At 39.9% G+C, this 26,121-nt stretch overlaps 1 protein-coding gene across 6 annotated transcripts in view; it reads left to right on the top strand.

The window, feature by feature from the left end:
* The window catches only part of RELN (reelin), a 558,501-nt gene that overhangs the window by 482,785 nt on the left and 49,595 nt on the right, over positions 1 to 26,121 (top strand). For all 6 annotated transcript variants that reach the window (NM_001206458.2, XM_005205336.5, XM_059885396.1 and 3 more), the window contains 5 exons: positions 3,915 to 4,135; positions 6,468 to 6,615; positions 8,833 to 9,091; positions 9,953 to 10,202; positions 14,082 to 14,250. In NM_001206458.2, coding sequence (NP_001193387.1) covers positions 3,915 to 4,135; positions 6,468 to 6,615; positions 8,833 to 9,091; positions 9,953 to 10,202; positions 14,082 to 14,250 — 1,047 coding nt within the window. The remainder of the gene's footprint in view (positions 1 to 3,914; positions 4,136 to 6,467; positions 6,616 to 8,832; positions 9,092 to 9,952; positions 10,203 to 14,081; positions 14,251 to 26,121) is intronic.

The following is a 26,121-nucleotide window of genomic DNA, read 5'->3' as shown; positions in this document are numbered from 1 at the left end:
GAAGGAAATGGCAACCCACTCCAGTATACTTGCCTGGAAAATCCCATGGACAGGGGAGCCTGGTGGGCTGCAGTCCATAGGGTCGCAAAGAGTTGGGAACGACAGAGCGACTAACGCTTCTGACTTGTGTCAGTTCAATTCAGTCGCTCAGTCATGTCCGACTCTTTGCGATCCCATGAACTGCAGCACGCCAGGCCTCCCTGTCCATCACCAACTTCCGGAGTTTACCCAAACTCATGTCCATTGAGTCGGTGTTGCCATCCAACCATCTCATCCTCTGTCATCCCCTTCTTCTCCTGCCCTCAGTCTTTCCCAGCATCAGGGTCTTTTCAGATAAGTCAGTTCTTCGCATCAGGTGCCCAAAGTACTGGAGTTTCAGCATCAATGTCAGTCTTCCAATGAACACCCAGGATTGATTTCTTTTAGGATGGATTGGTTGGATCTCCTTGCAGTCCAAGGTACTCTCAACAGTCTTCTCCAGTACCACAATTCAAAAGTATCAATTCTTCTGTGCTCAGCTTTCTTTATAGTCCAATTCTCACATCCATACATGACTACTGGAAAAACCATAGCCTTGACTAGATGGAGCTTTGTTGGCAAAGTAATGTCTCTGCTTTTTAATATGCTGTCTAGGTTGGTCATATGCAAGGAATAAGCATCTTTTAATTTCATGGCAGCAATCACCATCTGCAGTGATTTTGGAGCCCAGAAAAATAAAGTCAGCCACTGTTTCTGCTGTTTCCCCATCTATTTGCCATGAAGTGATGGGACCAGAGGCCATGAGCTTAGTTTTCTGAATGTTGAGCTTTAAGCCAACTTTTTCACTCTCCTCTTTCACTTTCATCAACAGGCTCTTTAGTTCTTCACTTTCTGCCATAAGGGTGTCATCTGCATATCTGAGGTTATTGGTATTTCTCCTGGCAATCTTGATTCCAGCTTCTGCTTCATCCAGCCCAGCATTTCTCATGGTGTACTCTGCATAAAAGTTAAATAAGCAGGGTGACAATATACAGCCTTGACGTACGCCTTTTCTTATTTGGAACCAGTCTGTTGTTCCATGTCCAGTTCTAACTGTTGCTTCCTGATCTGCATACAGATTTCTCAAGAGGCAGGTCAGGTGGTCTGATATTCAAGAAAAAGAAATGCAAAAAAGCAAAATGGCTGTCTGAGGAGGCCTTACAAATAGCTGTGAAAAGAAGAGAAGAAAAAAGCAAAGGAGAAAAGGAAAGATATACCCATTTGAATGCAGAGTTCCAAAGAATAGCAAGGAGAGATAAGAAAGCCTTCCTCAGTGATCAATGCAAAAAAAATAGGGGAAAACAATAAAATGGGAAAGACTGGAGATCTCATCAAGAAAATTAGAGATACCAAGGGAACATTTCATGCAATGGGGTACAATAAAGGACAGGAATGGTATGGACCTAACAGAAGCAGAAGATATTAAGAAGAGGTGACAAGAATACACAGAAGAACTGTACAAAAAAGAGCTTCACGACCCAGCTAACCACGATGGTGTGATCACTCACCAAGAGCCAGACATTCTAGAATGTGAAGTCAAATGGGCCTTAGAAAGCATCACTATGAACAAAGCTAGTGGAAGTGATGGAATTCCAGTTGAGCTATTTCAAATCCTAAAAGATGATGTTGTGAAAGTGCTGCACTCATTATGCCAGCAAATTTGGAAGACTCAGTAGTGTCCACAGGACTGGAAAAGGTCAGTTTTCATTCCAGTCCCAAAGAAAGGCAATGCCAAAGACTGCTCAAACTACTGTACAATTGCAGTCATCTCACACGCTAGTAAAGTAATGCTCAAAATTCTCCAAGCCAGACTTCATCAATATGTTAACTGTGAACTTCCAGATGTTCAAGCTGGTTTTAGAAAAGGCTGAGGAACCAGAGATCAAATTGCCAACATCTGCTGGATCATCAAGAAAGCAAGAGAGTTCCAGAAAAACATCTATTTCTGCTTTATTGACTATGCCAGATCCTTTGACTGTGTGGATCACAATAAACTGTGGAAAATTCTGAAAGAGATGGGAGTGACTTGTGTGACCATCTCTATATCTAGCTCCTCTGAAAAAAGACTATCTTCTTTGAACTGAGTTTTATACATAATAAAATATACTCAATTATTAATATTTATGGCCTGCTACCTAAATATATAGATTATTTCTAAAGAGTTAACTTATCTTCAGCAATATGATAGGATAATCATCTTACAAGTAAAAAGCAAAATTACTTTTCATTTAAAGATAAATTAAAAAATAAGAGACATTTAACTAAAAATAAACTTGACTTTGTCATTTGTCTCTTTAAAATAATCTTTTGAGGGTCTCTGTTGCCAATAGGACAAAATCCAGAACACCCTAGTGTGGCTCCTAAGGCTTTCCACAAAAAGTGACATTCAGGAAACACTAACTGAGTATCTGCTATGTGTGAAACACTGCACTAGGCACAAAAAAGATTGCAGAAAAGAAACAAGTATGGGTATTGGTCTCTAGGAGCTCCTAGCCAAAAAGGGAAATAGGTGTGCTTTTAAATACTCACAGCTGTGATAGCTATAATAATGGAACCTCCATCAAAATTGTGGAAGATAGAGAAATTAAAGAGCTAGTTAATTACCGTGTTACCTAGCAAATTTACTACCATCCTATCCAAAAAATTGAAAACAGGTATTCAAGCAAATATTTGTACACAAATATTCATAAAAGCACTATTCACAGTAGCCAAAAAGTGGAAACAAACAAATGTTTATCAGTTGATCAATGAATAAATAAGTTGATTTAGCCATACAATGTAATATTTTCAGTTATAAAAAGACTATAATTCTGATACTTGCTACAGCATAGATAAACCCTGAAAACTTATGATAGGGGATTAAAGCCAGACAGTAAAGGTCACATGGTATATGATTCCATTTATATGTAATATCTAGAATAGGTAAATCCACTGAGACAGGAAATAGCTTAGTGGTTTTCAGGGGCTGTATGTAGGGGAGAATCAAAAATGACTGCTAATAAGTGCAGGATTTCCTTTAGCATGAAGTCTTGGAACTTGATGGAGGTGATGGCAAGCTAACAGTGTGGATGTACTAAACACCACCAAATTGTACACTTTAAGTAGTTAATTATTACTTTTATATTATGAGAATTTTAAGTTCATTTAAAATGGACTAGTTAACAAAGCATGCATGTTAAGTCACTTCAGTTGTGTCTGACTCTTTGCCAGCCCATGGACAATAGCCTTCCAGGGTCCTCTGCCCATGGAATTCTCCAGACAAGAATTCTGGAGTGGGTTGCCACTCCCTTCTCCAGGGGATCTTCCTGACCCAGGATCAAACCCAGGTCTCCTGCATTGCAGGCTGATTCTTTACTATCTGAGCCAGCAGGGAAGCCCAAACAGAGCTTGTGTGTGTGTGTTAGTTGCTCAGATGTGTCCAACTCTTTGTGACCCCATGGACTATAGCTCACCAGGCTCCTCTGTCCACGGGATCCTCCAGGCAAGAATACTGGAGTGGGTTGCCATGCTCTTCTTCAGGGAATTTTCCTGACCCAGGGATTGAACCCAGGTCTCTGGCATTCCAGGAAGATTCTTTACCATTTGAGCTGGGAAGCCCCATAGATAATGTTTAATGGAAAATGCCTCACCAAGAAAGTCAGTGTTGAAAAAGATAGAAATTCAGGTGGAGTTTTGACAGTGACACTATTGGGAAAGGCTTGTAGAAAGCAGGAACTTTATTGGCAACATCCTAGAGATTGAGGAATGTCATTTGTGGTCTTGAAATATTGAACCTTGTTTTCTACTTGAATGTGGTGCAGAGGTGGTAACTGCCCACTGCTCACTGATCAGATGTGCTTACTTTGAAGATATTATCCTGTTGGTTAGCTTTTGAAGGACTTGTATCTCTTTTCCAGATCTGTGCGTTTCAGATGGTACCAAGGGTTTTATTCTGCTGGCTCACAGCCAGTGACATGGGCCATTGATAATGTCTATATTGGTCCACAATGTGAAGAGATGTGTAACGGACACGGGAGTTGTATCAATGGAACCAAGTGTATATGTGATCCTGGTTATTCAGGTCCAACCTGTAAAATAAGCACCAAAAATCCTGATTTTCTCAAGGATGATTTTGAAGGTAATATTTTCTTATGAAACCTATATAACTTTGTGAAAGAATTTACACATTAAGCACAGTTTGTGTCTGCTGTCGCTTCAATCATGTCTGATTCTTTGTGACCTTATAGACTGTATCCCACCAGGCTTCTCTGTCCATGGGATTCTCCAGGCAAGAATACTGGAGTGGGTAGCCGTTCCCTTCTCCAGGGGATCTTCCAACTCAGGGATTGAACCCGGGTCTCCTGCTTACAGGCAGATTCTTTACCATCTGAGCCACCAGGGAAGCCTTGCTTTTTTTGTTTGTTTGTTTTTAACTTATTTAAAGCCTTGCTTTTAAATGTGCTCCTCAGGATTTCATCCTTGACTATATTGTCTTCTCATGTGGTACACTCTGCCTTTCAGGCTTTCCTGGTAGCTCAGACAGTAAAGAATCTGCCTGTAATGCAGGACACTCTGGTTTGATCCCTGAGTCCAGAAGATTCCCTGGAGAAGGAAATGGCAACCCACTCCAGTATTCTTGCCTGGAGAATCCCATAGGCAGAAGAGCCTTGAGGGCTACAGTTCATGGGGTCACAAAGAGTTGGACACGACTGAGCAATTCACATACACACACGCACACACAATTTGTAATATAAAAGTAATCATTAGTGAAAGTCATTCAGTCGTGTCCAACTCCTTGCAACCCTATGGACTATACACTCCATGGAATCCTCCAAGCCAGAGTACTGGAGTGGGTATCCTATCTCTTCTCCAATAGATCTTCCTGACCCGGGAATCAAACAGGGTCTCCTGTCTTGCAGGCAGATACTTTACCAGCTGAGCTACTAAGTTTCACCCTAATATTTCATTATTTTTCACTACATTTGGAACCACCCATGCCTTTGTTTAGTTCTGAACTTCATAGGATTCCATTTTTGAAACAAAATCAGTAAGAGTGAACAAGACTGTAATTAAGAAAAAATAAGGCTATTTTCTAATCAATGATAATTTTGGAAAATGTCTATATAGAGAGTTAATCTTAGATGACAACATAGAAAAACGTGTACTATAATTGAAATTATTCACAATTGTATATGCATCAGATATGCGCTCTGATAAAATTGGGAAAACGTTCTCATAAGAGAAAGTCTTAAATGTGATAGCTATCTGTGTTAGAATGGTGGTGGTGATTTAGTCACTATGTCCAACTCTTTGCAACCCTATAGACTGGAGCCCGCCAGGCTCCTCTGTCCATGGGATTTCCCAAGCAAGAACACTGGAGTGGATTGCCGTTTCCTTCCCCAGGGGTTCTGCCCACCCCAGGGATCAAACCCACGTCTTCTACATTGCAGACAGATTCTTTACCACTGAGCCATCAGGGAAGTCCATATCTAGGTTAGAAAAAGGGGATTAATTTTTTTTTCCCCAAGTTGCCTGTGAATGTTTTGCAATGTATCTATGGCTTCAAGGTATACTTTAAAATTAGGTTTAGATATATCAATACAGTGGAATAATAGTTATAAAAAGGAATGAAATACTGATACATGCTGCAGTATAGATGAATCTTGAAAGCATTATGCTAAGTAGAAGACGTCAAACACGTGTCATATTTTTATGAAGCACTCAAAACAGGCAAATCCGTAGAAACAGAAAGAAGATTAATGCTTGCCAGGGTGGGTGAGGGGAAAATGGAGATCAATTGCTTACTGGATACAAGATTTCCTTTATGGGTAATGAAAATTCTGGAGCTAGCTAGCAGTGATGGTTGCACAACATTATGAATGTACTAAATGCCATTGAATCATTCATTTTAAAATGGTTAAATGGCAAAATTAATGTATTATGCCTTTTACCACAATCGAAAAAGGTCAATAACTGAAGAGATTGGTGAGTTGGTTTCAAAAGACATTATTTAATAGGAAATATTAAATTACACTGAAATTTCTCACATTAAAACTGTAGCTTTTAAAATACTGTATAACACTGGCCTGATACTGTCCTCTCAGTAGCAAGGACACAGTAAAGAAGTCAGTGGAAAGGTCTCATTACCCTTCTTTAATTCTGAACTGACGCACTCTGAGCAGCCAGTGTCTGCTTTTGTAGAGGAGCAGAATGGAAGGAACAGTTTGGCTGGACCATAGATACTAGGGAAAGGCCCCCTTCCTTTGTCATGTGGACCCTTAAATTATACAGCCAGTGTTAAACAATTCAAACAAGCTAAAATGTTGAAAAGACCTCTTACCCCCAAATCTATGACTTAAATATTTGTGACTTCATATTTTAAAACTACACAAAGCATTTGGCATATTCTTTTTAAAAATATGTGGCTATATTTGGGGTCATAGGTAAACCACATTTTCCATTCTTTTCAGGTCAGCTAGAATCTGATAGATTCTTATTAATGAGTGGTGGAAAGCCATCTCGGAAGTGTGGAATCCTTTCCAGTGGAAACAACCTTTTTTTCAACGAAGATGGCTTACGCATGTTGATGACACGAGATCTGGATTTATCACATGCTAGGTAATCATTTTTAAATGCTGTTGAAGAACTACCTTGTAATGTAAAGTAGCAGAATGTAATCAGGTCAAAAAGAAGCAGACATCTCAAGGACAAGGCCTCCCATTGGAAATGCTATGCTTCTGGCTTGTCAAAGACTCCATTAAGACACAGTTTACACAATTTTCATTCTAAAACTGAGAGAGATCATGCAATAACTAGATCAGAAATGAAATGGAGCTAAACAGAAAGAGGCTAATACCTGGTCTACTAGGTGGTGACCAGGAAATGACAATGTTTACCTTGTTTTAACTTTAAGAACATAATCTTCTTTATCCACCGTCTACAGACTACTTTTCATTAGCACCTGGTCTATATAGAAATTATTTACCATGCTCAGGAGAAAGCGTGATTGAAATTCAGTGTGCTCACAGATTATTCACCATTAATTTTATATCTATTAACAATTTAAGAACGTCTAAAGCGTAGGCTTGTTGTTTATAAGCATTTCTTTCCAATGATTTGCTCATACATTCGAGTCACTCATTTTCTAAATTAAGCACAGTCACTCAGAAGCAAACATTTTAAACTGGCTCCGAGGATTATGTCCTGTCAAGATGTGTATCCCTTGATCATTTGATGAGCCAAAAACTTAGCCAGGAAAATAAAAAATACAGTTTACAATGTATAAAATGGAACCCTGACCTATATTTGCAAGTGAATAAAGAAATCATGTTCTATCTTTTGAAATATTTCAGAGTATCTTAAAATATATTTTAACATATCCTCCTCTTTCTCTTAAGTTGTTTCATTTATTGAATTATAAGTTTGATCATGCTTCATATAAAATATAATTCTATCAATAAGAATAATTTTACAGTTACAGAAAGCAAGATTTTATTTATCCCCATTCTATTTTAATGCATATGGTTTAATTTACTGCTCTTTATCTAAGAATTATCACTGGCAACTGAATTCTCTAATTTAGAAATTATTAGGCTTTTCTAAATAATTCTTACATGGTTTATCTATAACTAAATTAATATAAACATTTTCCCAATACAAGTAGACAATATACTAAAAGTGTTTCTCTGTAAACAATTATTGTTTTTATAGGTAAAAGCTTTACAAGGCAGTAACCATGTATTTTTTTCATTAATCCAATGTTAAAAACTCTATTATTTATCTCATCTCAGTAGCATGCTGTGTAGGATTTGCATATATTGGCCTCAAAATGCTCCATGTAAAATCCCAGTTTTCTCGGGGTTATAAGGTAAATGAATGTCCTGATAGTGGATATGGGGGAGGGGAGGAACCCATGAAGAATGCATGATTTTATATATGAAACTGATAACTTTTATTATATGCCCCAATATATTTCATATGTTTGACATGCATTCATAATTGGGTATGTGTATTGGGTTACATAGGAAACGTATTTTGCATTACCAGCTAGCACAGCAGCCAGACCAGGAACCAACAGCTCTCCTGCCAAAGATAACATGTGAGCTGGTTTTCATTGGCAGTCCAGCTGCCACTCTGTCCACCTCCCTGCCAGCTGGGAAGGCTGCCACTGGCTGACCGCCACATCTTTCGATGACCAGTATCAGCCGTCCCAGATGCAGCAAGAGTCAGAGGCTGGCACTGCCCACCATCCACACCACCCCACACTCATGCTCCCCTGCTCCTGGCATAAAACGCAGACAAGAGGCTCAAGCTTAACACACCTCTTCCAAAAAATGTCTGGCCTTTCAAAAAGAGGTGCTACAACTGGTGAATTTAAAAGTATCTCACAAAACCAATAATATGAGATCTGAAAAACTACTGGTAAAAGATGGGAATGGATGATTTTGTGGATAAATGACAAAACTATATTAATTGCATTCTTTCAGTTTCAAAGACAAGGATACAGATTTATCTTAGATAGATAGCAACACACACTCCCAAATTTGGACTGCTCCCATCTTCTTAAAGAATAGCCAGAGGGCAGGATAAATGCTCAAATCCCTCAGACACTCCCTTGTTGGTGGGTGGTGGGGTGGAGGGATACCAAATATCAATATGGATACAGAGTAGCCTTTTTCAGACTTCACATTTTACTAACTCCCTTTCACATTTAAAAGGGAAATCAAACTTTGGAACAATTACTTTGAATGTTCATTAAATCATCATATTCATTAAAGCTGTGAGTTCCCCCTATTACCCTGTGCACTTGTCTACAGTAAATTTTACTTGTATCAGATTTGTGCAGTTCTTCATGCGACTAGGATGTGGTAAAGGTGTTCCAGATCCCAGGAGCCAACCTGTGCTTCTACAATATTCTCTCAATGGTGGCCTCTCGTGGAGTCTCCTTCAAGAGTTCCTTTTCAGCAACTCCAGCAATGTGGGCAGGTACATCGCCCTGGAGATACCTCTGAAAGCCCGTTCTGCTTCTACTCGCCTCCGCTGGTGGCAACCATCTGAAAATGGGCACTTCTACAGTCCCTGGGTTATCGACCAGGTCGGTCCCTTCAAGATTAACTATTATAATTTTGTCATTTGCACTGAATGTGGCTTTAGAAAGCAGTTAGGCCAACCCCTTGCTCAGTAGAGGAGGTCCAGGACCCACAAGTTGGGTGACTTACCCAAGGGCATGTTACTAGATTAGATATGGCATTTAGCTTCCTTTCATTCTCTGGTTCCTCAAATGTCTGAGCCTATAAAAATGAATGACACAATAGAAGGCCCAGGTCCTGCTCATAGAGGATTCTGCCATATGGTTAGAGGGACTTTATTAACCGTGATTCAAGGCTATAATTCTCTGAAAAGGAAAATGTGCAAATTAGCATTTGTGCCACATACAGTAGTTCCCATATCCTCTTTCCTAACCTTTGAAGAAAAAAAATAAGTAAATCTCCCTAACATCCTTATGAACAGTTCTAAAGGATCTTCATACATAATAAAATGCATATCCAATAGAACTCAAAGAACTTGTTAAAAAAACAGTAGAATCCCTGCAAAGAATTGGAACTGAAATGCCTTAGGATACAACTGTTCTTAAATAGAAATTTTACTTGGAAAAATCACATATAACCAAATTTTGCATTCCCAGCTTGGGTGCACGTAGTTTACAAAGGCACAGTTTGGCCCATGAAGGCTGTGAATGGTTTTGTCAGTCTTTCAATTTGTTTCTGTAGCTTCTTGCCAGATGGGCAAGCAGACCACATAAACAGGAGCATTCTGAAAGGCCCCCTAACATTATGCTTGCTGAATAATGCCAGTTCTGAGCAATCTGACAGATAAAAACAAACAAAAAAAGGACTGAACTTTCTCATGTCTCAAAACCAAATTGAAAAGTTTTTCTTTAAAAAATATATTTCAGATCCTCATTGGAGGAAATATTTCTGGCAATACAGTCTTGGAGGATGATTTCACAACTCTGGATAGTAGGAAGTGGCTGCTTCACCCCGGAGGCACCAAGATGCCTGTGTGCGGCTCTACAGGTGATGCCCTTGTCTTCATTGAAAAGGCCAGCACCCGTTACGTGGTCACCACGGACATTGCTGTGAATGAGGATTCCTTCCTACAGATAGATTTTGCTGCCTCCTGCTCGGTCACAGATTCTTGTTATGGTGAGTGTTACCTTCCTAGGTGGAGCAACAAGCATGTATAAATGAGCATCCATGACTGCCACAGTCAAAGGACTGAACTACACCTCCAAGAAGTCTCTAAGTAAAACACAAGTGCACTTTCAGTCCAACCACAACTGCATTCTTAATAATGTTGTGGGTAATTTGAGTTTTAAAAAGCCTCAGAATGTAAACTTATTTTAAGTATATGTTCATGAAGACTTCTTTTATATATGTGATACCCAAAGATTTGTATGATTTTGTAACTCCAGATTTATTTAATTTATTTTTTAATTGAAAGATAAATGTTTTACAGAATTGTATTGGTTTCTGCCAAACATCAACATGAAGCAGTCACCAACATGAATTAGTATACATATATCCCTCCCTCTTGAACCTCCCTGCCACCTCCCTCCACATCCCACCTCTCTAGGTTGTTACAGAGCAGCAGTTTGAGTTCCCTGGTCATATAGCAAATTCCCATTGGTGATCTATTTTACATATGGTAATGTAAGTTTCCCCGTTACTCTCCTCCTGGTGGCTCAGAGAGTAAACAATCTACCTGCAGTGCAGGAGACCTGGGTTCGATCCCTGGGTCAGGAAGATCTCCTGGAGAAGGGAATGGCAACCCACTCCAGTATTCTTGCCTGGAGAATTCCATAGTCCTTGGAGTCACGAGGAGTTGTACACGATTGAGCGACTAACTCTTTCTACATTTTCTCTCCATACATCCCAACCTCTCCTTCCTAAATCCAGAATTTTTAGGTATCATATTTACAGAATAAAAGAGTCATCACATAAGGAATGTCAGAGTCAGCAGTAGGATTTACACACACAGGGTTTTACATGTGTTTTAATTCATAGGGCTTTAGATTAGTCCCGTTATTGTCTCCTTTCCATTCTCCCAGGATTCATGAAATTTTATTGTTACCATTTTGCCTAATACTTTCTGCCATTGTGGATCATAGTTTAGTCTAAACCACCCTGACTGTAACTAGTTTTCATCTTCTAGGTTGTACACCTACACACATACCTTACACACACACACACACACACACACACACATACACGGACCTATCTTAGGAGCAATAAATGCTGCCATCATTGCATAATCGGACACTTCACTGGAATTTGCAGATCCATCAAGATTCTGGGGACTTCCTAGTCTTTCGCCACCCTGTATCACTGTTCTTCCAAGAGATCTAAACTAGAATGTTCACAAGGACCTTGTTCTATTTTAGATTCTTGGGGCCTAAAATCTGGAGAAATTTGTTACTTCCAAGGTCCTGCAAAATCCAGATTTTTCATATTTCCGTTAGGCTGAACTTAATGGACAGATCTTAGGGAAAAGCTCAGAAGTGCTCTTTCTACCTTGGACTCAATCAATCAGCATAAACTAGTCAGTAGAGGTGGAACTTGAGAAAGTATAAGGTATATAGCCTGTCTTCACACAGTCCAGTTGAGGGGATGCTTCAGAAAGTTAAAGTCCAATAAATGACTAAATCAAGTGCTTGATGGAGTGGTACTAATGCAAAACTGTAATGAGAGTTCAGCCAAGGGAGAGATAACCAATGGATGGCCAATCCTAGAAGTTTGGGAAATTTCACAAAGAAGCTAAGTATCAAGTGAGCATTGATAGTTGGAGTGAATTTGAAGGGTAAGTGAGGAAGAAGATACCCCAAGCTGGTCTGGTAGCATAATGTGGGAGTTCTCCTGGTCCATGGGAATACTATAAGCAGACAAGCCTGAATAGACAATATTTGCATCTAATGGAGGAGGACAGAGTGCTAATTTTGAAAACACAAAGGGACTTTTGGGTCCTTGACACCCACCCACTGTCCATAGACACAATCAATGAGAAACCAAAGAAGTAAGTTATGACATGGCCGGCCAGACTGCAGCGGAACCAGGACTGAGACTCTGCCCATGTAAGCCCAGTCATGTGTATTTTCTACTGTGGAGTAGGGCAACTTCTTGAGAAAGATTGAACTGAATAAAAAAAAGAGGAAAGTGGCTAATCTTTGTTGGCATCAAATTAAGAAGGGCATTAAAAGGCAAGCATAGGAATTTGTGCTTGACAAAGTCATGAATAAGAGGGCATGAGTGCAGGGGGGTAGTATGGTGGATGTTAAGGAGATTAGCCCATGAACCAATGAAGGTGGGTAAAGAAGAATCCTGGCAAAGAAGTGTTGGTGGATATCTCTGTAGGAGGTGATGAAAACTTGCACTACTTGCCATGAACACAAATAGAAGAGATAAAACTAGTATGATACACTGAAGACCAAAAGGAAAGCAGCAGCAGACCTCAAAGCCAGGTGACATATTGAACATAAAGGGTAAAGAAGAAAGAAGTAAATTTTCTAAAATAATTTCTAAATTTTAAACCCAGAAAACTAATGCAGGAGCATTGTCACTGAGAGAATTTGGTAGTTAAGAAGAGATGTTTACGTGTATACCTATTGCTGATTCATGTTGATGTGTGGCAAAAACTAACACAATATTGTAAAGCAGTTATCCTCCAATTTCAAATAAATAAAGAAGAGATGTTATTTATGAGAGAAAATGAGTTTTTATTTAGTTTGGTGCAAATAGTTTGAGGTAGAGATATCCTTTAATGTGGAGGGCTTACAATGTAGAAAACAGGAACTTTGTACTGTTCATCACACTATGCCAGCATCCAGCACAATGCCAGGCTGAACAAATTTGCTGAATGAATAAAACCAACTTTGAGATGCAAAATTGGGATATTTGGGCACAGAAATAGTAGTTGAAGCCCAAGGAGGGTATGTGTAGAATAGAAGGCCAGAGATGGAGGCTGGAAAGATGCCCATAGCTGGGCTAGTTAGCAGAGAAGTCGGAAGGAAATAAGACAGGAGATTCAGAATAATGTCTTGCAAAAGAAAGGGACATTTCAAGAATCAGGGAGCCATCAATAATGTCCAGTGCTGAAGGGAGGACAGGAACAATGAATAGTGAGACGAGCCATTGTATTTAACTAAAAAGGCCACCAGGAGCCTTAGAGCAGTGAGTGGTACCACGCTGGCTGCACAGGAAAGTGCCCCCAGGGAACTTTAAACCTCCCAACATCTTGGCCTGCCCCACAAGAGTGAAATCCCAATCTCTGCAGATGGACTCTGACATTGGTACTTTCTAAATGTACCCAGGTGATTTCATTGTGCAACCGAGACTGAGAATCATGGTCTTAGAGAAGGCAATTTCAATAGGGAGGTGTGGACTGAAGTAGTTTATAATGTCAAGAAGGGACTAGAGAGAGAAATATAAAACATAGGGTATAGGTTGAATGTTTTGGAGGAAGAGAAAGGAAAAAAATCTCGTTCCGTAGACCCACAGCCTGATTGCCCATTTGGGCATGAATTTCATGACTTTCAGCTACTTCTTTTACTTCTCTGATTTCCCAGTATATTCCATAACACAACAAAGCAAGGCTATATAAGAGTATAAAAGAGATTTTTCAATTTCTTAGGAGTTTCTCCTAATCAAGAGAAAATTTGGCATAAGTTGGTCAGGATCCCTATAGAATGGTTAAATTTTAAGAAATCTGCTCAATTTTTTAAAACTATTTTAAAAGGAACCATTGTAACGTATGGTTGCTATGTTCTGTATTTGTATGTTGACCTTTAAATAAACAGACAAAATATACTATAGTTATTATAATATGTAAGTGATATCTAGTTTATATATTTGTATAACATATGTGCCATAACTATTAGATTAAATAATAAACATATCAATTTTAACTGTTACTATGATTGCTTTAACTATATATAAAACAATAAATTAAAACATATGAAAACATAAGTAATCATGGTTCCTGGATCATCAGATATGTATTTCTAACCAGAATAATGCCTTCTGTTTCAGCTATTGAATTGGAATACTCGATAGATCTTGGATTGTCCTGGCATCCATTGATAAGGGACTGTTTGCCTACCAATGTTGAATGCAGTCGTTATCACCTGCAGCGCATCCTGGTGTCAGATACTTTCAACAAGTGGACCAGAATCACTGTGCCTCTCCCGCCTTATACCAGGTATGAATGTTTCTGCATGTAGTGAACCCAAATGCAATATAATTTTCATGTCCAATTTCAGAACATCAAGATTAAATGTTATATGAGATTTTGTTACGTGTTGATGATATTGCCATGCATGAATTTATTAAAGTGCTGTAAATAAGTAAAAAAGAAATCAGTTTTTATGGTGACATTGTTCTGTGTTTTCCCCAAATCCAGGTCTTTACTGACTTTTATCTCTAGTGTATTTTTCAAATGGTATATGAAAGAGAACAGTGCCAGATCAGTAAGCTTCTCTAATTTATTATGCCAAGAACAAGTTCATTATGCCAAGAACAAGTCTTAATGGATTTAAATGGAGTCTATTTTCTGTCAGTTAGACTACTGTAAATATAGCAGTGAGTGGTATATTAAATGGATGTAGCACACAAATGTGTACTAAAATTACTGTTTACTTTTGAAATTTTGTTGTGAGCAGTATCTTGAGAATTATCACCTGGAGCATTCTTTTATGTGAAAAACAATTGTGAATGCTTCTTCCTTGTGTCTTTAAGAAATGACATTATCTTATAAAACTGAGTGGTAGATGCTGGTAGAAAAGTTGTCTAAACTATCTGTATATTCACTTTCGTGTTGGAGAAAAGCAGAGAATTCACCTTGCCTGGTGGGATAGTGTTACATGCCTCTCTCTCTTTTCACCATCTAAGTAGAAAGATAATCAGTTGCTGCCTTTAAGAAAGAAGCAAAGCAACCAAAGCAGTCCATGGAATAGGAGTTATAGTTTGGGCTCATTATCATTCTCTCCCTTCCACAAATGAAGAAGGAATAAATCTTCCTAGCAAATGATCGTAAAATTTAGCCATTCATCTAGGGCATAAGTTTTCCTGGGATTTTCATAAATGGGATGGTTTCGGTTACTAACAGCCCAGGGCTCCTCTACAATTGCTGGCTCAGGGGTACAAGACTATATTAACTGTCAGTAGAGTTGCCAAGTTTAAATGAGATACGTGAGATTTAGTTGCTCATTAAAGGTATTGCCATGCATGAATTATTAAGGCAATCTTAATAAGTAAAATAGAAAAAAAAATTCCATTAAGGCAGTAGTCTTTTAAGTCATTATGAATTCTGTGAATTATTACCGAGCTACTTGGTAGCATTTTGCAAATAAATGACATTCTAAGATAAACTGCAGCTCATCATTATACCCTTGAGTCTTTTACGTAAAAGTGATTAATCCTCATCTTTTAATCTGTCTTTTGTCTCTTGCACATACTCATAACATTTTTGACCCTTTCAAATGTCATTTGAAAAATCTGATGAGCAGCCATTTCATCTTGTTATCATATTGAAAATACGCAGTTTGTTTATTATATTACCCTCCAAGCTCATGTTGTACAGTGGTCTTAAAGACAACACTGGTTTATAAAAAGGCCCTCTGCGTAATTCAGAAATAAATGTACATGGATGGAACCCAAGCCAGACCCCCTTCTGGTCATGCTCTGCACTATGCCAAAGATCAATTAGAACAAGAGCCAGAATCAGAACACTTTGTCTCAAGCTTGTCAGTGTACTTTATCGGCTCTTACATACAGTTGCTTTTTAAATATGGTGCTTTCTTATTTTGAGCTGAACTGCCTCAACATCTGCCCAGTACTGGGAATTCAATGTTTATGTTGCCCTTCAGGACAGAATTGAGGATTTTAGTTTGTAGTTCTTCACTATAAACAGACATGATGCTGATAACTTAAAGTCATGTGCTTAAGTGGGGATTAAGAGTGACTGTGACAATGTGCCAGCTGTAGGTTTGCTCACTCACTTATCATGTGACCACAAATCTAGGATACCATTATTGTTGGCACAGTGGTAGAAAGAGTCAACTGAGGTTGGGTGTCCACAAATTGACATCAAACCATTAGCCAAACTGAAATGACTGGTAGTCATCAGTAGTGATTATTCATTCATTAAGTCAATCATTAAGCATGTATTTTTAAAGTATTTAATCATGAGCTAGATCTGTGTGAGGGGCTGAACTTAGCCCTGCCCCAAGGAACTTTCAGAGAAGGCAATGGCACCCTACTCCAGTACTCTTGCCTGGAAAATCCCATGGATGGAGGAGCCTGGAAGGCTGCAGTCCATGGGGTCGATAAGAGTCAGACATGACTGAGCGACTTCACTTTCACTTTTCACTTTCATGCATTGGAGAAGAAAATGGCAACCCACTCCAGTGTTCTTGCCTGGAGAATCCCAGGGACGGGGGAGCCTGGTGGGCTGCCGTCTATGGGGTCGAACAGAGTCAGACACTACTGACTCGACTTAGCAGCAGCAGTAGCAGCAAGGAACTTTTAGTCTAGTGGGGGAAAGAAACCAATGGTAATCAGAGAAGTAAATACGAAGTGCAACTCCTAAGTGATGGAGGAGCCTTGCATGGTGCTAAGAGATTATACATTATAGAGAGGTTTGTCTTGATGAAGAAGGTCAAAGAACACTTTCTTGAGAAAATTATAATTGCAGTAAGAGTGAAGGAAGGATAAATGTAAAATAGGAGAAAAGTAAAGAGAAGTGTGGCCTGGTGTGCTGCAATTCACGGGGTCGCAAAGAGTCGGACACGACTGAGAGACTGAACTGAACTGAACTGAAACAGAAGTGTTCCAGGTAAGGAAAACAGCCAGCAGTGGGAAGAAGCAGGCATATTTGAGATGCTGAAAGAATGAATCAGACACCAAGAGCGAAAGTGGGGTGAGGTGTAAGATGATGTCAGATCACAAAGAGCATTGTTGGTTGTACTAAAGTTTTAGGGGTTTGTTATATGAATGCTGGAAGCCTGATAAAGTGCTTTGGGAGTCACAGACATAATCAGATTTGCATTTAGAAAAGCTTATTCTAACTGGAGAACAAGTTGGGGAAGATAAGAGTAGAAGTAGATGTAAAGATTCCCTTAAAGAGATAGTAACTGCTGGTAGCTTGGACTAAGATGTGGCAGACATGAAAAGAAGGGAATGAATTCAAGAGAAATAGAGGCAGTAAAATTGACTGAGCTTAATGATGAAAGGTCATAGGACTGTGAGGGAAAGAGCAATGCTGAAGATGATTTCCTGGTCTCTGAGTTGGAAAACCAAACTGAGGCTGGTGCTTTTCATCAGAAAGGGAACAGTAAGACTAAATACAAGATGACATCACACTGCACTCCAAACATTACTCTGTTAAAACCTAAATGAATTGGGGTTGATAGATCCCATAGTCTCTGCTGCTGCTGTTGCTGCTAAGTCACTTCAGTTGTGTCGGACTCTGTGCGACCCCATAGATGGCACCCCACCGGGCTCCCCCATCCCTGGGATTCTCCAGGCAAGAACACTGGAGTAGGTTGCCATTTCCTTCTCCAATGCATGAAAGTGAAAAGTGAAAGTGAAGTCGCTCACTAGTGTCGGACTTATAGCGACCCCATGGACTACAGCCTACCAGGCTCCTCCATCCATGGGATTTTCCAGCCAAGGGTACTGGAGTGGGGTGCCATAGCCTTCTCTGGATCATAGTCTCTAATCCTCCCCATATACACTGATAAAGTTAGATCTTCATGAAAGGAAGAAAAAGAAAAAAAGACTGAAAAGCATTGGGTTTAGTGGAGGGCTTCCACTTTTCAGCCCTGTGAGCTTCTAAGTAAGTCATTTCATGTCCCTAAGTTTCAGTTTCCTCATCTGAAAAATGAAGATTTTTTACCATATAAAAAGCTCATAAATGTACATGGTAATGTTTGGGACATTGTAAACATTTACTGAAATGTAAGTCATTTTTACTCCTTGGAAGAAAAGTTTTGACCAACCTAGATAGCATATTCAAAAGCAGAGACATCACTTTGCCAACAAAGGTCTGTCTAGTCAAGGCTATGGTTTTTCCAGTGATTATGTATGGATGTGAGAGTTGGACTGTGAAGAAAGCTGAGTGCCAAAGAATTGATGTTTTTGAATTGTGGTGTTGGAGAAGACTCTTGAGAGTCCCTTGGATTGCAAGGAGATCCAACCAATCCATTCTGAAGGAGATCAGCCCTGGGATTTCTTTGAAAGGAATGATGCTAAAGCTGAAACTCCAGTACTTTGGCCGCCTCATGCAAAGAGTTGACTCATTGGAAAAGATTCTGACGCTGGGAGGGATTGGGGGCAGGAGGAGAAGGGGACGACAGAGGATGAGATGGCTGGATGGCATCACTGACTCGATGGACGTGAGTCTGAGTGAACTCCGGGAGTTGATGATGGACAGGGAGGCGTGGTGTGCTGCGATTTGCTGTGGATAGCAAAGAGTCGGACACGACTGAGCGACTGAACTGAACTGAACTGAACTGAAGTCATTTTTACTTTTATGAGTTAACCACATAATCACATGTGTTAACCATATCTCGGGTTTATTACCAGACTTCAGTCAGACTGAGAAGTCTTTCTCATTTAACTTGACAAAATGAGCTCATAGTAACGGTAAGACACTGCCTTAAGATACTGCCCTGGAGGAGGTTACAACCTGATTATGGGAAAATAAATAGCTTAAAACTAATACATACCGAATATAATTTAAAGCTTCACTGAGGAACGGTCTGAAAATGCTATAGATATTGAGTATTGAGAGACAGTGTTAAATGCCAGAGTTAGAGAGGATTTCGTAGAAAAGATGGGCCCTGGCCTCAAAGAATGGCTAGGATTTAGGAGGGTAAGGAAAAGAACTTCCTAAATTAGGGGAAGAGCATGACCATGTGAGCCTGGGATAAGCACAGAGGTTGCTGATTAAAGAGGGAGCTCATATCTAAAGCTGTGGGACATTATTTGTTAGTAAAGTTGGGTTAACTTACAGTAAGCACTAAAGTGAGGCAAGGGGCTTCCTGGGTGGCTCTAGTGGTAAAGAACCCACCTGCCAATGTAGGGTACATAAGAGACACCAGAAATCCCCTGGAAGATCAACCCCTGGAAGATTCCCTGGCATGGCAACCCACTCCAGTACTCCTATCTGGAGAATCCCATGGACAGGAAGCCTGGCAGGCTACAGTCCATAGGGTCACACAGAGTCAGATGCAACTTAGCACACATGCAAAGCAAGGCAAAGAGTTTAGACTTGTGGGGGAAATGAACCATGGTGAGTTCTGAGCTGAGGTTATTCTTCCAAGGGAAAAAAAAAATGGGAAAATAGAGAGACTCAAGTAAGAGAAAGACAAAGGCATTGTGATAATGATGGTGCATGAAAACAAGAGTCTGGGCTACAGTTAACATGAGAGTGATGAAGCAGATATTACTGGGCATTTCAAAGAAAGAATTGGTAAAACTCAGTCATTAACTTCTTCACTGCACACATCAAAAGATGACTCTAAGGTTTGAAGCCTGTGAAAATGATGAGAAAAAGAGAGGAGTGAGCTAAAGCTGATTCCAAAAAGGGTAATATGGCAGATTTAATCAAATGATGCTGAATTAAATGTGATGGAAATATCCTTTTGACAGGGCTATGAAGACTGGAGCCCAAGGGAAGATAATAAACCGTTGGAGACATGAGCACAGAGGTCATAGGAAATGCTGTAAAACTGCAGCAGCTCTCCAGAGGAGAGTATTTAAAAAGAAAAGATCCCTAAATTTAATAGCAGAATGAGTGGAAATAGCTATTAGAGGAACCAGAAGGATTCGGTCAGGGAAGTAGGAGAATAAGAACATGGTATCCAAAAGCCAAGTGAAACTAGAATATCAAGCAGGAAAGACAATCGTCAGTGACAAATGCTACAGTGAGTTAAGAAGCAAGTTTCACAATAAGTTTACTAGAGTTTTTCAATAAGGACATAGTCAGTGACCTTCAAAAGAATAGTTTCAGTGAGATACTGGAAATGAATACAGCTTGTCTGGTGCCAGAGCCCATGGACTTAACCTATCGTACTAACTGTATTAGCACTGCATCTTTCTTGCTTGCCTATGAGTATGGTCCTAGAAGAGATAGGCAGCGAGGATGCCAGGAGTTCTTGAGAAAGACTGAAAAAGTAGGAAGATGCTGAAATCAATTTTGTATCCCCTAATCTGAATCTGCCTGCTCCTCTTTAGTAACTCCAGACCTAAAAATAACAGGTAGCTCAAGTGGCATCATAGGTTCTTGAAATGTCATCTGAGAACCAGGGTGAGTCAATGGAAGGGCAGGTAACCTAAATCCACCTAGAAAGTCGGGGAAGGGGAGCTGCAACAGGAAGGCTCAGGTGTGACTTGGCTATTTTAAGTCACAGTTTGAATATGATCCATTCCCTTCTACTGGCCCTAATGACCTGACTGATACTACTGTCTTTAAAGATTAACTATTACACTTTGGAAGCCAGGTGGTTTTAGTCACAGCATGGAATGTTCTTAATGTGTGCTGGAAGATTAAAGGAATGGTGATAAGCTCAAGAAGAGGCAAAAAGACTGTGGAAGGATTGGAGTGGTGGAATGGGGTGGAGGAGACTACTTTTTGCAGGTAAACACATTTAAAGAGGAGACGTATTTTTCAGCGGCATTCCCACCTACTGTATCTGTAAAGAAAATATCTTATTCTAAGAAAATCATAAACTCGGATGCGGGGGGTGACTGGACGCCAAGTGATGTATTATTGGGGAGGAGGAGGGTTCGGATCATTATGTGGAAGAAAATATTCAATGTAGTTTAAAATAAATAAACAAAAAAAAAGAAATATAATAGCATATGTTTTGGTTTTGAAAATAGAAATAAGTTATTTTTTTAGATTATTTAAACTTTCTCTGATACTCCATTTCTCTCCATCTTTATTTGTAACTTACCAGTATCATTTGAAAGATTTTTGGCAAGTATTTATATTAGGGAGCATCTTGTTTAAATGTTTCAATCGAGTAGAGAAAGTTTTAGACTTCTCTTACATGTCTATCTTCTCATACATCATTTTGATGCTTTGAATATCGCTGGTGTAAATTTACCATATTTATGCTAGTGTCTCAGGGCTACAAAACATAAAACAATTTTGCCTGGTATAAACCATGGTACTCTTAATTTTTCACATACAGAATATATTAACATATATGTGGGCATTCAGTTCAGTCACTCAGTCGTGTCCGACTCGTTGCGACCCCATCAAACCGGGGGCCTCCCTGACCATCACCAACTCCCGGAGTTTACCCAAACTCATGTCCATTGAGTCAGTGTTGCCATCCAACCATCTCATCCTCTGTTGTCCCCTTCTCTCCTGCCTTCAATCTTTCCCAAAATCAGGGTCTTTTCAAATGAGTCAGCTTTTTGCATCAGGTGGCCAAGAGTATTGGAGTTTCAGCTTCAACATCAGTCCTTCCAATGAACACCCAGGACTGATCTCCTTTAGGATGGACTGGTTGGACCTCCTTGCAGTCCAAAGGACGCTCAAGAGTCTTCAACACCACAGTTCAAAAGCATCAATTCTTCGGTGCTCAGATTTCTCTATAGTCCAACTCTCACATCCATACATGACTTCTGGAAAAACCATAGCCTTGAGTAGACAAAACTTTGTTGGCAAAATAATTTCTCTGCTTTTTAATATGCTCTCTAGTTTGTCATAACTTTCCTTTCAAGGAGTAAGCATCTTTTAATTTCATGGCTGCAGTCACCATCTGCAGTGATTTTGGAGCCCCACAAAAATAAAGTCTGTCACTGTTTCCATTGTTTCCTCATCTATTTCCCGTGAAGTGATGGGACCAGATGCCATGATCTTCGTTTTCTGAATGTTGACCTTTAAGCAAACTTTTTCACTCTCCTCTTTCACTTTCATCAAGAGGCTCTTTAGTTCTTCTTCACTTTCTGCCATAAGGGTGGTGTTATCTGCATATCTGAGGTTATTGATATTTCTCCTGGCAATCTTGACTCCAGCTCGGGCTTCATCCAGCCCAGCGTTTCTCATGATGCACTCTGCTTAAAAGTTAAATAAGCAGGGTGACAATATACAGCCTTGACATACTCCTTTTCCTATTTGGAACCAGTCTGTTGTTTCATGTCCAGTTCTAACTGTTGCTTCCTAACCTGCATACAGGTTTCTCAAGAGGCAGGTCAGGTGGTCTGGTATTCCCATCTCTTTCAGAATTTTCCATAGTTTATTGTGATCCACACAGTCAAAGGCTTCAGCATAGTCAATAAAGCAGAAATAGATGTTTTTCTGGAATTTTCTTGTCTTTTCATTGATCCAATAGATGTTGGTAACTTGATCTCTGGTTCCTCTGCCTTTTCTAAAATCAGCTTGAACATCTGGAAGTTCACGGTTCATGTGTTGCTGAAGCCTGGCTTGGAGAATTTTGAGCATTATTTACTAGCATGTGAGATGAGTGCAATTGTGTGGTAATTTGACCATTCTTTGGCATTGCCTTTCTTTGGGATTGGAATGAAAACTCACCTTTTCCAGTCCTGTGGCCACTGCTGAGTTTTCCAAATTTGCTGGCATATTGAGTGCAGCACTTTCACAGCATCATCTTTTAGGATTTGAAATAGCTCAACTGGAATTCCATCACCTACACTAAATTTGTTCGTAATGATGCTTCCTAAGGCCCACTTGACTTCACATTGCAGGATGTCTGGCTCTAGGTGAGTGATCACACCATTGTGAATATCTTTGTTGTGAAGATCTTTTTTGTACAGTTCTTCTGTGTATTCTTGTCACCTCTTCTTAATATCTTCTGCTTCTGTTAGGTCCATACCATTTCTGTCCTTTATCAAGCCCATCCTGCATGAAATATTCCCTTGGTATCTCTGATTTTCTTGAGATCTCTAGTCTTTTCCATTCTTTGTTTTCCTCTATTTCTTTGCACTGATCACTGAGGAGGGCTTTCTTATCTCTCCTTGCTATTCTTTGGAACTCTGCATTCAGATGCTTATATCTTTCCTTTTCTCCTGTGCTTTTCCCTTCTCTTCTTTTCACAGCTATTTTTAAGGCCTCCTCAGACAACCATTATGCTTTTTTGCATTTCTTTTTCTTGGGGATAATCTTGATCCCTATCTCCTGTACAGTGTCATGAACCTCTGTCCATAGTTCATCAGGCACTCTGTCTATCAGATCTAGTCCCTTAAATCTATTTCTCATTTCCACTGTATAATCGTAAGGGATTTAATTTAGGTCATACCTGAATGGTCTAGTGATTTTCCCTACTTTCTTCTTTTTAAGTCTGAATTTGGCAATGAGGAGTTCATGATCTCAGCCACAGTCAGCTCCTGGTCTTGTTTTTGCTGACTGTATAGAGCTTCTCCATCTTTGGCTGCAAAGAATATAATCAGTCTGATTTTGGTGTTGCCCATCTGGTGATGTCCATGTGTAGAGTCTTCTCTTGTGTTGTTGAAAGAGGGTGTTTGCTATGACCAGTGCGTTCTCTTAGCAAAACTCTATTAGCCTTTGCCGTGCTTCATTCTGTACGCCAAGGCCAAATTTGCTTGTTACTCCAGATGTGTCTTGACTTCCTACTTTTACATTCCAGTCCCCTATAATGAAAAGGACATATTTTTTGGGTGTTAGTTCTAAAAGGTCTTATAGGTCTTCGTAGAACTGTTCAACTTCAGCTTCTTCAGCATTACTGGTTAGGGCATAGACTTGGATTACCGTGATATTGAATGGTTTGCCTTGGAAACAAACAGAGATCATTCTGTCATTTTTGAGATTGCATCCAAGTACTGCATTTCAGACTCTTTTGTTGACTATGATGGCTACTCCATTTCTTCTCAGAGATTCTTGCCCACAGTAGTAGGTATAATGGTCATCTGAGTTAAATTCACCCATTCCAGGCCATTTTAGTTAGCTAATCCCTAAAATGTCGATGTTCACTCTTGCCATCTCCTGTTTGACCACTTCCAATTTGCCTTGATTCATGGACCTAACATTCCAGGTTCCTATGCAATATTGCTCTTTACAGCATCGGACCTTGTTTCTATCACCAGTCACATACACAACTGGGTGTTGTTTTTGCTTTGGCTCTGTCTCTTCATTCTTTCTGGAGTTATTTCTCCACTGATCTCCAGTAGCATATTGGGCACCTACCGACCTGAGGAGTTCATCTTTCAGTGTCCTATCTTTTTACCTTTTCATACTGTTCATGGGGTTCTCAAGGCAAAAATACTGAAGTGGTTTGCCATTCCCTTCTCTAGTGGGCCACGTTTTGTCAGAACTCTCCACCATGACCCGTCCGTCTTGGGTGGCCCTATACAGCAAGGCTTAGTTTCATTGAATTAGACAAGGCTGTGGTCCATGTGATTAGATTGATTAGTTTTCTGTGATTGTGGTTTCATTGGGCATTAGGTTAAGACAAATTAAATCTAATTCCATTCCACTACTACAGAGAGCAAAGCTACTTCCAAAAATTTTGAATTCCCTCTAAGCTTTATCACTTGTGAGATTTGCTGCCAAAGTTCCATCTGAGAATCTGAGGTTTGGCTCTATGCTGTATGGCTATATGCTCTGTATATATGCTATATATGGGTTTTAATTGTTTTAACAAATGTATGTCATTCTCCATGAAGGTTATTTTGTAAGTTGTAGGAACTTTCTCATATCTGAAGGATGGTCCAGGATCCCTAGGTGGCTCAGTGATAAAGAATCCACCTGCCAGTTTAGGAGCTACAGGAGACACGGGTTCAATCCCTGGGTGGGGAAGATCCCCTGCAGGAGGAAATGGCAACCAACTCTAGTATTCTTGCTTGGGAAATCCCATGGACAGAGGAGCCTGGTAGGCTACAGTCCATAGGAGCACAAACAGTCAGACACAACTGAAGTGACTTGGCACTCACACATGCTTATAGTATAATATAGTATAGTATACTCCCTCCTTGACTGGCAGTCCTCACACCTGTGAGATGAGACAATCTTACAAGACAGTTTCTAAGAGTCATCCTCTCCTTTCCATTCCAACGTGTGCTTGATTTCCTTCTTTTGTTCATAGTTCAGTGTCTTTTTCATCAGAGTCTCCCCCAGAGCAGAGTCTTTGTGCACCCTGTGACATGACACACACCTTTAGAGCCCTTCACAGGTAATTCATTCACACACCTCTTACCAAAGTTCATGCCTCCTTTCTAGAGCCTACTTGTACCTGTTGGTCGTGGGCTGTGATGGTTCAGTTGAGGCTGAGTTGAGCTGATCAATGCTTCTTCCCAGGTGTACACCTGTGCATGGAATTACTAGATCATATGATAACTCTGTATTCAACATTTTGAGAAACTGATGACCTGTTTTCCCACAGCATCTAGGAGGAGCATATGAGGGTTCACATTTCTTCACATCCTTGCCAACACTTGTTATTTCCATCTTTTTATCACAGTCATCATAGGATGATGACTGTTCAACTCAAAATATCGAATAGAGAGTTACCACATTAACTAGTAAATCCACTCATAGGTGTACACCTGGGAAGAGGCATGGGTTGGCTCAGCTCAGCCTCAACTGAACCATCACAGCCCATGATCTACAGATACAAGTAGGCTCTAGAAAGGAGGCATGAGATATAAGCTTCAGAAAGTTATATCTAACTGTGGTTTGAATTTGCATTTGGCAGGTGACACTAGTGGTAAAGAACCCACCTGCCAATGCAGGAGACGTAAGAGACACACCAGTTTATTCCCTGAGTGGGGAAGATCCCCTGGAGGAGGGCATGGCCACCCATTCCAGTATTCTTGCCTGGAGAATCCCCATGGACAGAGGAACCTGGAGGGCTACAGTCCATAGGGTTGCAAAGAGTTGGACATGACTTAAGCTCCTGAGCACTCGATGACTAATGTTTTGCATCTTTTCATGCATTTATTGGCCATTTATGTATCTTCTTTGGAGTTTTCTCCACTTTTGTCTAACACAGAGAAATAGAGTCATGGAGGAAATTCTATGCCCAATAGAAATAAAAGGTCTTGATGAGCAAGGCAAATATGGGACACATTTTGAAATAAG

This window comes from Bos taurus, chromosome 4 (genome assembly GCF_002263795.3).
Source record: "Bos taurus isolate L1 Dominette 01449 registration number 42190680 breed Hereford chromosome 4, ARS-UCD2.0, whole genome shotgun sequence".
Classification (NCBI taxonomy): Eukaryota; Metazoa; Chordata; class Mammalia; order Artiodactyla; family Bovidae; genus Bos; species Bos taurus.
The sequence above is the reverse complement of the archived record's forward strand: the minus strand, read 5'-3'. Positions and strand labels throughout refer to the sequence as shown.